This window comes from Labeo rohita, chromosome 19 (genome assembly GCF_022985175.1).
Source record: "Labeo rohita strain BAU-BD-2019 chromosome 19, IGBB_LRoh.1.0, whole genome shotgun sequence".
Taxonomy (NCBI): Eukaryota; Metazoa; Chordata; class Actinopteri; order Cypriniformes; family Cyprinidae; genus Labeo; species Labeo rohita.
In genome coordinates, this window is record NC_066887.1 from 27,507,462 (window position 1) to 27,522,594 (window position 15,133).

The following is a 15,133-nucleotide window of genomic DNA, read 5'->3' on the forward strand; positions in this document are numbered from 1 at the left end:
GGCCTATTAGAACACTTGAAAATACATTAGCGTCATAAGAACTACCTAAAATGACTACCTATTAATAAAAAAAAAAAAAAAAAAAAAAAAAAAAAACATCTTTGGGAAATATTTAATATTTATTTGAAGTGTAAGTCATTTCACTCGGCAGCCATTTTTGAAACGCCTCTCAGGCATGTAAGAGCAGCTCCTATCTATGTGAACAGGGAAATATCAAATACTCCAAAACTGTTCACCAACCTTACATGTTTGAAATTTCATAGCAGCTGCAGTGACGCGCTGACTTTACAGATTCACGATTGGCTTTCCTTCGAGTATTGCCTTTTTCCCTATTCAAAACTACAGAAACACTGACATAGACCAATAAAATATGACACATTACTTTTGTGTCCTTAAATGCTCGTTTTTTTTGTGTTGACAGCTTATAAATACGTAGTTCAGTGTTTTTTTTTTTAGCTTATACGGTACACCTTGTCACATAGCAGCTTTTAGACATTGTTCTGTGTTTTGTTATAAGTCAGAAATAACAAGGAGGCAGCTTCCTGCACCCGGTGGGTGTGGTTTTCAGATTATGATGCGTGTCGCTCTGTCTCTATGCTCTCCCACATATTTTGCTATTCTAACTGCGCTTATTTCCATGACTGGTAAAAGTAGCAGTGGGTGGTAATCACTGTTGTGCCTGAACGAGTTCATGAACGATCGTTCAGTAAATTCTAGGTGAACGTGAACTGAACGTGCTGTATATCTGCCTGATGAACGTGAACGTGAACGCGCTCATTCTGGCGTTTATGAACGTCGTTCTCTCGTGGTTCAATTTTGTTCTAGAGAGTACCAGATTTCCATGGAGCCAAGCAAAATCCCGGCTATAACCACTGACTGTACATTATCTAGGCTACAACCGCTACAACACAATCTAAAACGGGCCTTATTATATAGGGGGAAAGACCAGATCTGGCAACACCAGCCACCACAGAGTCGCACCGCGCATGCGTCATCAAATTGCTAAGAATGAATGGAGGCAAAATCCGATGAAGGCAGTGGCACTACTTCTGTCTCAATGATGAATGAAACTTCATATGTCCACCTAAAAGAATTTTTTGAAAAGGTCAGTGATGATCCAGGTGGGAAAAATCTTACCTTTTTGTGTAAACTGTGCCCGCCGGGTCTCAAGAAGCAACTCCGCACATCAACAACGTCAACAGCAAACTTGAAACGGCATATTGAAATAAAGCACCCGTCTAACCTTTTAAGGTATGTGCAGGTCACTAAAAAATCAAGACACGGCAACGGCGTGCCAAAACAGATCCTGTTCTACCACCCAAAACCAAATAACGGCGTACAGTAACGGCAGCTCCGTTATCTCCCAGCCGCAGCTGGACAACCTGGTTTTGCAGTATATTGTTGGAGACCTGCAGCCTTTGAGGAAAGTAGAAAACCCAGCTTTCATAAACTTAATAAAGGGGTTGCAGCCATCCAAAAAAGTGACATCAAGAAAAAAAGTACAAACACTGCTGAACAAGAAATTTGAAGAAAACATATGTGAACTTAAAACTAAACTCTCTGCGATCGATGCTGTGTGCACAACAGCAGATTGCTGGTCAGCTGTGAACAAAGCATTTATGGGCATCACTATCCACTGGCTGAACAAAAATTATGTTTCTAAGAGACATTCTGCAGTCCTGGCATGTCGGCGTATTAAAGGAGCACATACACATGATGTGTTGGCAAAATTATTGTCAGATGTCAACAAAGAATTCAAAATCCACAACAAGGTTGTGTGGACAGTTACAGACAACGCTTCAAATTTTGTCAAGGCGTTCAATTGTTTTGGGATGGATGTTGCTATTGATACTGAAGAGCCAGAGACAGTGGTCCACTTTGATGAAACTAAAAGTGAAGATGACAGTGAACCAGAGTCAGCCTTTGCTGCTGCCAGTGAGAACTCAGATGAAGATGACCAGATGGAGCCTCATTCTCTCTCAGGTCTGGATCATCCCTCTCTCCCCCCTCATAGAAGGTGCATAGCTCACACCTTGAATCTAGTGGCCAAAGATACATAAAAAGTAACTGAACCACGTTACAAAACAATGTCGAGAACTGTTTTTGCAAAAGCTTCTGCTTTGTGGAACCGAGTTAAGCGGAGTCCAATGGCTTCTGATACTGTGGAGGAAAAGCTTGGGATTAGCTTTATTGTGCCAAATGACACAAGATGGAACTCTGTATTTCTTGCCATGGAGAGACTGTCTCGCATAGCAACATTAACTACCAGGGCAGAAATAAATGTGGCTGAGGTCCCCCCTGCAAATGATGCCACTCCCCTACATGACGAGCTGATTCTGCACACTGTGAGTGATGAGTTTGGCTTTCGCCGATTCTCTCCACATGAAGTCAACTTCATTCACAAATTTGTGGACGTGATGAGGCCTTTAGCACTTGCATTAAACATCCTCCAAGCAGAGAAAAACATCTTTCTTGGCTACCTGGCTCCAACCATCGTGCAACTGCAATGTCTTATGAATGACCTGTTGGATGAGAGCATGAAGCCCACTGCTGCAGAGGGTCTCATTACATGCCGTCCCCTTATAGAGAGCATCTTGCAGTCACTGAGTACAGGGTTGGCAGATCTTCTGGAGAAGAGGGAGCACATACTCTCCGCTATGCTGATGCCAAGATTCAAGCTAGACTGGGTCCAAGGTGAGGAAAAACGTGTGCTGTACAGATTGATGCTGAAAAGAGAATTTCAAACCCTCAGCTCTGATGACTCAGCTGCAAGAGACTTAGGTCAACCCCAGTCCAGTGGTGAAATGGAGAAGAAAGATTCTGCAGTTTCATTCTTCAGATTTAACAGAAAAACTCAGGTTTCTCAAAAAACTGAAGTGGACACCTATTTGGATGCTCCAACCACAGATGGGTTTGATGAATACATGCAGTTTTCAAAGCTCAAAAGGCTGTTCATAAAACACAACACTGCACTGCCCTCAAGCGCCCCAGTAGAGAGGCTCTTCAGCATCGGTGGTCTAATATTCAGGTATGGACAAACTGTGATTATATTCCATAATTAATATGCTTTGGTCATAAGTACAGTAAATACCTACTCTCAATCATAGTTATGTCTTGGTGATATTATTTTAATGCTGCTTATGTAGCTAATAGTAATTGTGGTTTTCAATATAAAATTTGGTCAAATTATTTCAGTGATTGCCTCAGTACACAATTCTTTTTAATACAGATTACTGTTACCATTTTTTGCACAATAATCATGATGTTAAAATTTCTTGTTTCGTCTCATTCAGGCCCAGGAGAAACCGACTGGGAGATGCCAACTTTGAGAAGCAGCTGATCTTGAATGCCAACAAAAAGATCTGAAGGTATCTTAAATATTGTTCTGACCTATTTATTGGGCTATAGAAGTACAATGGAGATGAGTGTGTGGGTGTGCAGAGGTGAGCTGCATAAAAATAACAGAGCATATCTTGTTTTTACAGGAAGCAAGACACAGCAGATCTAGCAGGGAGAGACCACTGGGACCAGTGACAGAGGATCTTCATTCAGATAAGGGGTTTTCAAGCTGCATAGAAAGTAACACTGTCCTTGGCCCAGCACGTGTTGGACTTTTTTTTTTTCCCCATTGATGATTATTATTGTTATTTGAGTTATTTATGTCCATGGCCTTGGACTCTGATTGACTCTTTTTAAGTTATTGAGGGTTTTTTTTGTTTAGTTTTTTCTCATTCATTTGGACTAAATATTTCACTTTTATTACCCAAGTTCTAGATCTGTTCTTTTTCTTTGGGCAAACAACTCAGAAAAAAATACATTCACAAAAAATTGAAAAGTGACTTACTGAGAAGAAAATCAATGTTTAAATGTTTTGCGCTTTGAGGTACATCCTTGTTACCTTAGCCTGGTTCCTACCTCAGATTGTTTCTTAATTCCTCATTAAAAAAACCATTCAAGCAGCACATTCTTCCTCAAGTTTCTGAGAATATACTGTAGGGTGAAAGCTGCAGCTGGATACGAGTGTGGACTGAATGGGGGGGCAACAACTGGAAAATGCCAGTATTCTTAGGGTAACAGCTTGCAGCAACATACTGGAAAAAATAAAAGAACTATGAACTAGTTCATTTTGGAACCTGCGAACTTAGTTCAAAAATTTTGAATTATGAACTATGAACTGAACTAGTTCATTTTAAAATGTGTGAACTGAACTTTGAACTAGTTCATGTAGAAAATGAACTTTCCCAACACTGGTGGTAATAGACAAGAAATGCACATTTTTACACCATTGTGTTGATAATGTTTCTTTAGTCATTCAGCAGTACTGCTGCCTGAATCAATGTAGTGAAACCACCTTTACAATATAGAGGTTTGTTTGGCAATGACTAAAAGGATGATTTTAAAAATAAAAAGCTACTAAAAATGTGTGACATACCCTGAACGGAGTGTATAATAACAAAGCATCCCTTGAGCGCAGAGACCTCCAAGAGCCAAAACAAGAGATAAACCAAGAACAATAAGAAGAACTTTAGTCCACTTTGGAGAAGTCATTTCTTTCTCTCATTCTTGTTCCTCATCTGGAGTCAGAAATTTGATTAGAAAATATTTTATCTTTTTCTGTACTTTTTAATCAGTCCAGCATTGCTGTCTGAAACTTTTCCTCAGTTTACAGTTCATTTCTGCAAAATAAACTTGCCCAGTCTGACATTTTATAAATTGTGCTCTTGTAAAGATCAACTAGGCAACATCTTTCTCTAATGACTTATATAATGATTATATCCCTGCTCATTAAAGGGCTTCACAGCATCTTGAGAACATCAACATTTATAGTCTGCTCGCAGGAAGTCAAAAGGCAAACTTCACACCAGTGAACACATGGCTGTTGCCTTTGCAATTTATGCATTTATGCTATTGGCAGATCCTTTTGTTCAAAGTATCTAATATTGCATTCAACATTGCATTTAATTTGTTTGTTCTTTCTGAACTATAATGATGGTCTACTAACCAACTACTAAGCCATGATCTACTAACATGTAGAAAAATTTTTTAATTTAATTTTAATTTAATCCATTTAATAAATGTATAGGTCTACATCGATGCAGTGTAAGTTTTGGACAAAGGGATGTCCCAAATGTGCAATTGTTGAATGAACATAAGAAAACTTTACTGCACCAGTGCTAAATCTTTAACATAGGAATTGTAATGCATACTGATAATATCCCAGCCTTACCTTTGCATTGAGAGTGTTTTTCACCTGAAGCAACTGTTGAAATTATGAAACTAGAATTTTGGTAGATTGAACCCATTTCTTGAGCCTGACAGAAGACGTGTCCACTAAGACTTGAGTTCTGCTTGAGATTGCTGAAAATAAGGATGTTTCTCTAAACTCCAAAAGTGTATAGAAAGGAAGTAATAAAATTATGAGTCTGAATAACAAATCTAGCAAATAATAATGCATGTTTGAATATTACAGTCAAACCAAAATTTATTCAGACACCTTCAACATTTCTCACATTATCACAGTTTATTTACTAGTTTAGAAAATGGTAATGGTAAGTCTGTGGTGTATAATGGTTTCATTAGCAATTAAAGAAAAAAGAAAAAAAACACTTAAGCAAACATGGTCAGGTCAAAATGTTTAGATAATATTTGCTCCCAATTTTTTTTTATCATTTATACTGGTAATTCACTGCATGAAGAATTTTTGGGTATAATATGTCACAGTTTACTTTATTTTGCTATCCTCACTTACATAAATATAACTATAACTATAAGGTCCTGCACCCATATTAATAAACAATATTTAAAATTATATCTGGTGTCGGAATAATTTTTGGTTTGACTGTCTCTGAAACAAGTAATTAAATGTGTTGTCCAAGTGAGAAGAATGATGATAGTGGCTCTTAAAATCTGTAGATCCTTAAAATCTTGTAGGCTGTCTATTGCTTATTAGCCTCAACATTAAGAATAAAATCTCATATTTTTAAAAATGCTCTGGTAAAAGTAAAAGTACTGACCACACTTTTTTTACTAGGTTAAAGTAAAGAAGTATGAGCTCTGACATGTATTTGTATGACATGTAAGTAAAAAGTACCCATTAGTACTGGCTGTTTTAGTGTCACGCTTTAACTGGACCTCAAGTCATACTGACACATTGATACAAAATAATTAACATTTAAAATTTTGTTAGCTTATGACTGTATCAAGGCTGAACAACCACCATGAACAGGGCAGGACTGGGACAAAATTTCAGGTTGGTGAAATCGTCTTGGTTACGTATGGTAACCCTCGTTCCCTGATGGAGGGAACGGAGACATTGTGTCAAGTGTACAACACTAGGGGTTGCTCTTGGGAGCCCAAACACCTATGAAAACTTTGAGAAAAGGCCAATGAAATTGGGTGTGCAGATTTTGCATAGCTGGCCACGCCCTGGGCATCCAGGTATTAATAGGGCAGCGTGGGATCTGCTCATTCGTTCTGAGTCGAAGCGTCTCAACTCACTCAGAGGCAGTCTGGAGTTGTGGCATGAAGGACACAACATGTCCGTTCCCTCCATCAGGGAACAAGGGTTACCATACGTAACCGAGATGTTCCCTTTCTGTCGTACACTTCGCATTGTGTCAAGTGTCGACACTAGGAGTCCCTGTGTAACACGCCACAACTCAGACTGTGTCACGAGTGCTCTGAGCGCAGATAGTAACAAACCAACGTGTTAAAATAAGTGCAGCTCACCTCTTCGTGACCTTCCAACGTCCAGAACTGACCTGTTGCAGGCAGTGTCCTGCAGCCGGGCCTTTCCTCAGTGGAGTGGCTGAGCGTCTTGAGAACGTTGGGACAGTGACTGTTTCCCCTAAGGGAAAAGACACTACGGAGATCACAACCTGCCCAGAGGGGGTTAAAAAGTGAAAATACCATTAGTGATGGGATCTGAGGTGGGGTCCACACCAGTGGAGACTACCAAAAACTCAGAACCTAGAGACAGGAATGTCTCAGGGGAAACACTGCATCACAGGGAATTATAGGTAGAAATTACACACATGGGGCCGCATGAGGAGCCACTACATATGGGGCACTAATCCAACCAAGAGTTTGCAAAAGTCACTTACCCTGCATTGGATTCTTATAGTGAATTCCTCCGCTGAACTTCAGCTACGTCCAGAAGTGCCAAGTGATGGAGAGGTTGTTCAGGGTTCACGTCAGGAAACCCACTGAATCTATAGAAACGTAATCACTGTGAGGGGAAGCGCTATGGCAAGCTCTACACCAAACCAGAGTGCTGAGTCAAAGAGCTTGCATTCAAGACTCTAGCAGACACTGGTTTCATGCGCAGATTGTAAAACCTGGTGAATGTGTTAGGTGCAGCCCAACTTGCAGCTCTGCAGATGTCTGTTAAAGAGGTCCTATTCGCAAAAGCTGTCGAGGCAGCGACACCCTTGGTAGAGTGGGCTCTCACTCCCAGCGGGCAGGGTAAGCCTCTGGCCTAGTAGGCCGTACGGACCGCATCCACAAGCCAGTGGGAGATCTATTGCTTGGAAAAAGCAATCCCTTCCCTTCCCCTTCTGCTGTCCTCCATAACAGACAAAGAGCTGATCGGAACGTCTGAAGGGCTGAGTACGTTCCAGGTAAATGCGTAGGGCACAGACTGGGCATAATAAGGTTAGGATGGGGTGATCTTCCTGGGAAGGAATAGCTTGCAGGGTCACCACCTGATCTCTGAAGGGAGTGGTGGGTACCTTGCGCACGTATTCAGGCCGGGTTCTCAGAACAACGCGAGAGTGTACCGGCCCGAATTCCAGGCACGAATGTTGATGGAGAGGGCTTGAAGATTTCCCGCTCTTTAACAGAGGTGAGCACAGTCAGGGAAGTCGTCTCCATAGAGAGGGCACAGAAACCAACCGACTGAAGGGGCTCAACAGATCTTACTGTAGGCCTGAAGGACCACAGACAGATCAAGAGGGGATTTGGTGCAACCAGGGAGGGTTCAACTTCCGGGCACCTAAGAAGTTCGATAACAAATCGTGCTCCACCAAGTCACGGTAGCTGTCACATGGACCTTGCGTGTAGAAGCAGAAAGGTGCCTATCCAGGCCTCCTTGGAGGAGGGATAGCACAGATTTGATGCCGCATCTCTGTGGGTTCTTCCCTTAGGAAGAACACCTCCGCCATTTCCAGGAAGTACCACCACCTAGTGGAGGGGGCTCTGATGGTGGGTCAGTTGTGACAAGCGAAAGGAGCGTACACCATCCTGGTGGTTGATGTACACCACAGTCACTGTGATGTCTGTGCAGACCAACACATGCTCGACTTGAACAAAGGCAGAGACCTCTTCAGGGCCCGAAGCATTGTCAACAACTCCAGGCAATTGAATGCCAAAGCAGCCAAGGGCCTAACCAGACCCCCAAGGCTGCATGCCCGTTACACATGGCGCCGCAGCTTGACTTGGAAGCAACTGTTGTGACAACAGTGCGTCTAGACCAGGTGACAGACAAAGCAACAGACAGGTGAGTTTTAATCAGAGTTGGAGCTGAACTCTGCAGGGCTGCGGCTCTCCAGGACTGGAGTTCGCCACCCCTGGTCTAGACACTTGTTCCAGGGCACCCTTGCCCGTAGAAACAAAATGTGTTCCCAAAGGCTGAAGGTTTGCACCACAAAAGTGTGATGTAAACACAATGTGTGCCTGGGCGCCATGCCCATCTTGGGAGTCTGTATGAAGTCAGTGCTACAGCGGTTTCATATGCATCGGGTCCAGCAGCGTGACCGCAGCTGAGGGTGCCATTTGTCCCAGGAGCCTTGGTACATAAAAGGGGGACCGCAGTACTGAATCTGAGTGCTCTCATGCACTACAGCACTGACTATGCACAGTCTTAAGAAAGATGTGAAGAAGAGTAACCAAGTCCACACAGAGAAAAGAGAAACCCTGTACTGAGGAGAGCTTACTCTTTTCCCAGATGACCTGAAGTCCCAATCGAGCCAGGCGGCTGAGAACCACATCCCTGAGAGTGCAAACCAAACCTCGTGATTGTGCTAGAACCAGCCAGTCACCGAGATAACTGAGAATGCATATGCCCATATCCCTGAGGGGGCAAGGGCAGCCTCTGTGACCTTTGTGAAGGTGTGGGGCGTCAGGGATAGGCTGCAGGGAGAACCTTGTACTGATGAACCTGAACTCGAAGACAGAGTCTTAGCAGGATCAAAACATGACAGTACACGTCCTTCAGGTCCAACGCCACAAACCAATCTTGAACCCTGACACATGCAGGAAGGTGTGTTTAAGGGTTAATATTTTGAACGGGAGCTTGAAAAGGGCCTGATTCAAAAAACCTCAGATCTTAGATTGGTGTGAGTCCACCACCCTTCCTGGGTACAATGAAGTAGGAGCTGACAAACCCCTTCTTTATTTTGGCTGAGGGGATAGGCTCTATCACACCCTTTCCCAGGAGGGTTGCGAATTCCCCTCGAAGAACCACAGCATTCTCGCCCAGAGCCGATTTGTAAGAGAATGCCACAGACCTTGGCAGACGCCTTGCAACCTGAGTCGCGTAGCCAAGTCAGGTAGTCCTGAGAAGCCAACAGGAGGGATTGGGCCCCAAATATCTCAGGAGTCTGCTAGCAGTCTCAGAGGAACTACACCTGACGTACCTGGAATGGGGATGTCGTGGCTGAATAGAGCAAAGGGCGCCGTGCTTGGAGATGAAAGCCCCAAGGAACATTGGGTGCCCAACACATCGTGGTCTGCAGACTTAGCATCTGGCCTTCTCATGGAGGGCCATAGCGCTTTAAGATAACCGAGAAGGGGCGACACTCTTACTGACCAGGCAGTGACTGTCTGCAGGAAGACAGACGGTCTGAATGGTATTTTGAGTAATTGTAATTTAGTTTAGTTTACTTTACAGTATTATTAATCCTCTGGCTGCTACTGGTAAGAGTTTCTAGCACTTAACTAAGTAAACAAAGACAAAACTACAGTAGCCAATTTACAGATGAAACTGACCTGCACTTGAAGTGCTGGTCAATATTTTTGCCTCGCAGGTCTATACCATTCTCGAGTCTCTCACGTTGATTACTCTGATAGAAACCATTTGGCGGAGACGCAGAGCATGCACGGGAGCCAAATTGCGTTGCCAGTACAGACTAACCGATTCATGATTTAGAGATTCAAAATCGAATGGTGATCCACCATATGCAGATTAAAATGAAAGTAACGAGCCTGGTTTGAAAATGTAAGAAGTAGAAAGTACAGATATTTGTGTAAAAATGCAAGGAGTAAAAGTAAAAAGTAGTTTGAAAAATAAATAGTGAAGTAAAGTACTGATACCAGAAAAATCTACTTAAGTACAGTAAAGAGGTATTTGTACTTAGTTACTTCCCATCTCTGTTTAAATTTTAAATATAGGCAGCGGCTATTTCCACTAAGTGCAAATAGCAATAGATGCAATTTACCCTTAGGGCAAATAGCATACTTTCTTATTGATAGATGCTATTTACACTAAGTGAAAACAGCAAGCCATTCTATTTACACTAAGTGAAAATAACAATATTTACTTACCGATTATTTCCTTAATTTTTATTGAAAATAAATGCCTTTTAATGTGATATGAGATTTGAGGGGAGAAAAAACTTGGGCAAAAGGCTGGAAAAAAAACAAAATTCGAACTCTTGTTGAGCGCGTCAAAAATGACTACTGCACGTGTTTTACCATCATCCCTACCGGAGCTGTTGGTAGATGATTGTCTTTTGCAATGTCGACTAGCCCAATCACATGTCAGTGGGCGGAGTTAGTGTAAATAGCTTCTGCCAACAAGGTGGGCTACTTGCACTTTGTGTAAATACACACTCTATTAAAGATATGGACTTGTATTTTTAAGGTCTGCTGACTCTGACAGCTCAAGGTGAATGGTCACCAAATGGCTGGTAAGATGTGTGTATTGTGTCGAGTCAGCTGCCTCCTCCTAATTATCATCGTCACCCCGTCCGTAATCGCCACCCTTCACCAGGCTCCCAACGGGAATGGGCGTGCAAAGAGAGGAGGGGCGCTGAAACAGCCAGGTCTGACGGCGTGTGATGAGGCACACCTGATGTGAATGAAGCCTCATCACCGCTGCTGTTGAAATGCTGAGCGCGCCTCTCCTCGGGAGACTGGTCTCTTCCCCGTGCATGCATGCTGGTGTCCTCGTGGGTCCAGGAAAGGAGCGTTGAGGGATTGAGTGCCGCCGAAATGGACGAGCTGCCGGACCCATGGTCCGGACGTGAACCGCACCCAGACGGCTGCGGGGTAGGATGCCAGGCCGATTTACCCGCCCCAGGAAGTGCCGTGGACAAAGTGGATGAAGCCGCTAAAAGAAGCAAGTGTGGCTGCCGGACTCTGCCCTTTACCTGGACCCTTTCCTTTTGAACACTGCCCCTCCTTCACGGAACCCCTGCACGTCGAGGACACCAGATCCCCTATTTATTTTGGACACTTTTATTTCCCCCTTTGGACACTTTTGTTTACCTTATTGTTTAATGAAAGCCTTCAAGGCCTGCCGTCACACCCACTGTGTCTGTCGTTTTGCTCCTCCCGCCACAGTATATACTTATATATCATATTGCTCAACCAAAATATACTTAAGGAGGTGACATGGGAAACATTTAATTTTGAAACATTTTTTGTAGCATTCAGACTGGTTGGAAAATAAGTAGTGTTTTACACATAATGATGTGCAGCATTGCTCTTTACTCATCTCATTCATCTGCTTCTATAAGGATTTTTTCATGTTTTTACCCCTTCTCATCTCACCCATTTAAACCAACATCAGATTCACATGTTCACACTTACATATAATTAGCCGGAGTAGAGTAATGCATATTTGGCGTCCTGTCCGGGGAAGGACTCCGAGCTCGCGAATGGCACGAACCCAGAGAACCCCCCTCTGTGTAGTGAGAACTCGGAGTGAGGGGATGGGGTGGTGGAGGGATGCTGATAAACCGTCAAATGGATAGAGATAAGTCAGCTGTATCTAAAATTGTAGCGCTGATTAGCTTAAGTGAGCTCCTCTTGTGATAATTAGGCTAGGTATATGACGCGCTCCTCCTAAATCTTGTTAATAAAACAGAATTTCACGAGTTCACGCTTACATATAATTAGCCGGAGTGTAGTGATGCATATTTGGCATGCTGTCCAGGGAAGGGCTCCGAGCTTGGGAATGGCCCGAACCCAAAGAACCCCCCAAAAAGCAATAGAGTGGAGGACAGTCGCCAGGCTGAAGACCCCCCCAAAATAGGCACTAGGATCTGGCAGGGGCTGATGATTGAGAAGTCGCCTGGTTGGCAGGCCAGAGGAGCCTACATACTCCCGTTTTGAGGCTACGGGTGGGTAGGCCCCGCCGGCCGCTGATATTGAAATGCATGGTTTGGGCGCCCAGTCAGTAGGAATCTCGAGACATCGGACGGGAGATCAAGACTTGCGGCATTGGATGGATGAGCCTCACTTGCGGGCAGCAAGTATGGAGGCCCGACCGGGAGGGCTCTCACCAGGCAGGGAGGGAGAAAGGAAAACCCGCCTGGGAGGGCTCTCGCGACAACTGATGGGAGATTAAGACTCCAGGTGTCGCACCAGGCAGGGGGAAGAGACGTGGAGTTTGGCCCAACGGGCGGGGGGGGAGAAAGGCAAACCCACCTGGGAGGGCTCTCACTGCAACTGATGGGAGATCAAGACTCCGGGCGTTGCAACAGGCGGGGGGGAAGAGGTGTGGAGTTTGGCTTGCCAGATGGGGAGGGAGAAAGGGAAATCCTCCTGGGAGGGCTCTTGCAGCAACTGATGGGAGATCAAGACTCCGGGCGTTGCACCAGGCGGGGGGGGAGAGGCGTGGAGTTAGGCCCGCCCGCCCGCCGGGCAAGAACGGAGAAAGGCAAACCCGCCTGGGAGGGCTCTCGCGGCAACTGATGGGAGTTCAGAACTCCAGCCGTTGCACCAGGCAGGGGAAGGAGACGTGGGGAGATTACTTTAGATGGCTTGTCGGCCAATGAGGGTTTGGTGGGACTGGTTAGCTCTGGTGTAGCTTTGGAAGGCTTCTGACGACCATCTTCCTAGGGATTAGATCTGCTGTTTGGAGAGGCCTTTCTGGGCTGCTGATGTTGCTGCCCCGATGCAAAATGTCCTGCTGGGATGCCTGACTGTAACAAATGGCCATTCATCCGACCACCAGAGGGAGCCCTCTCCAGAATACTGACTGCTTGTTTCTTCGTTGGTTACTTCCTGTTAGACACCATATTTAAACAGCTCTGTTACAGGTCTTCTCTGCGAAGTATTGCCAGTTTCACCGCCTTACCAAGCGTTCTTTTTTCTATTGTTTTTGCTCTCTTGTTATGACCTTTGTGCTTGTATTTTGACCACTGTCTTTTGGATTACTAATTCTGTTTTGTTTGCCTTGTTGGACTGCCTTCCTGATTGTTTTGTTCTTGCCTGCCTTACGACTACGATTTTGCCTTCTGTTTTGGATTTGTTGCTTTGTGTCAATAAACCTACCGAATTTGGATTTAAATCACTTCCATGTCGTCACCTACGGCTCCCTCACACTGACAATGGCTGGACGGATTTGAGGTGTTTTTGGAACCAGAAGCAAGTGGCAGTTTTTTTTTTTTTTTTTTTTTTTTGCTTCGTCTAAGAATAGGGGTTCATGGGGGGGATTTAGCCTGTGAATTTCTGAGGCGGAGGAACTCGAGGACAGACTGTTAGGGTTGGATTGGAGAAGGGAGGTTGAAGACAGATGAGATTGCCTCTTTTGACCTCGCTTGGTCTGTCTTGCTTTGTTTGATTAAAAAGAAATTGTTTCGTTATCGAGTACTGTTAAATCTGAGATGGTGGGGTTGGTCTTTGGATCGAATTTAAAAACCTAGTCTGTCTCTGGAGCCAGTGTCTATAATTTGACAGGCGTGAGGGTGGGAGAATGAGAATGCCCTTTATTAATGCACTGCATGGCTGCTTCATTGTCGCAAGGCACTAAGATGCTTTTAGAAGCCCATTCGTTCCCCCACACGTATGCTGCTACCACACAGGGGGAGTCCTGCAGCTGGGGGGGCCACAGAGACGCGAACCAGCGAGCTTGGTAAAACCCCTTGAAGCCGGTAGAGGGAGCTGCATCTGTAAATAGTTGGATGTCATCAGGAGACGAAACGAGGTTGCTATAAAACAGTGGAAGGCCGTTCCATTGTTTAAGGAACATTATCCAAAGCCTAAGTTCGTCGTAGGACGCGTGAAATGAGGTCCTCGAGCTCTCAGGTAGGCAAGTGGAGCTCCTATATCTTTGAATGGGGAAACATCGAATTCTCCAAAACTGTTCATCAAGTTTACGATTAAATTTCATGTTTGAAATCACCAATGAAATCTGACAAGAACTGCCGCATAAATATTGTTTCTTATGCTCCAACAGCATTAAAAAGCTTGTTTTTCTGGCTAGATCAGCCAATGCGCATGCGCAGTACTGAGCGCACGTCTCAAAACGCTGACTGTTTCTATAGCAAGCGGGACTTCTAACTGCAGCTGCAATGACGTGCTGACTTTACTAATCAGCGATTAGCGTTGCATTTTTCCCCATTCAAAAGTGTACGAGTGACAAGTCTTGGGTATTCTATAGTCTTTGGGAAAACGAAGCAGACATGATGAAAGAGGATTTGAATTTTTATTATATATATATATATATATATATATATATATATATATAACCCCCGCAGTCTATTTGGTGCAAGCCCTGAGCTAACAGGGGCGGGAGGCGGGGCTGTGTGTGACGCCAGTGTGGCCGAACCAGTCGGAATCGTCTTCAGACTGTAGCGTTGATTAGCTTAAGTGAGCTCCTCTTGTGATAATTACTGTGCGTTCACACCACCGCCGGCGAGAGCATCAAAGTGGCCGGAAGTCATTCATTTTCAATGTGAGCCGGCTTGCGTATATACATGTGTATAACTAATGCGTATACCCACTTCTCCAGGCACCACTACACCACTGCATGTAACTACAATTAAATTAAATTTCTTACTTTCACTTTTTTAAAAAATCATGAGGTTAACTTACATTCTACTTGTGGTCAGTCTACACAAGATCAACATGCTTGTTTGCTTTGCGGCCGCTTTAAATACAAGACCAAGCGTTCGATCTAAAGAGC

The 15,133-nt window shown here is 44.1% G+C and overlaps 1 protein-coding gene across 1 annotated transcript; it reads left to right on the plus strand.

Annotated features, from left to right (window-relative positions):
* Positions 1 to 4,484, plus strand: LOC127181736 (uncharacterized). Its single transcript, XM_051136635.1, has 3 exons — positions 1 to 3,028; positions 3,294 to 3,368; positions 3,486 to 4,484. Exons 1-2 carry the CDS (start codon positions 2,088 to 2,090, stop codon positions 3,364 to 3,366), a joined length of 1,014 nt encoding a protein of 337 aa, XP_050992592.1. The 5' UTR covers positions 1 to 2,087; the 3' UTR covers positions 3,367 to 3,368; positions 3,486 to 4,484.
* Positions 4,485 to 15,133: the final 10,649 nt, after the last annotated feature.

Bases quoted from the DNA above. Each gene is read 5' to 3' on its own strand.
- LOC127181736 (XM_051136635.1), top strand. From the start codon at position 2,088: ATGTCGAGAACTGTTTTTGCAAAAGCTTCTGCTTTGTGGAACCGAGTT. The intron at 3,029-3,293 runs GTATGGACAAAC...CGTCTCATTCAG, and splicing joins ATCGGTGGTCTAATATTCAG to GCCCAGGAGAAACCGACTGG.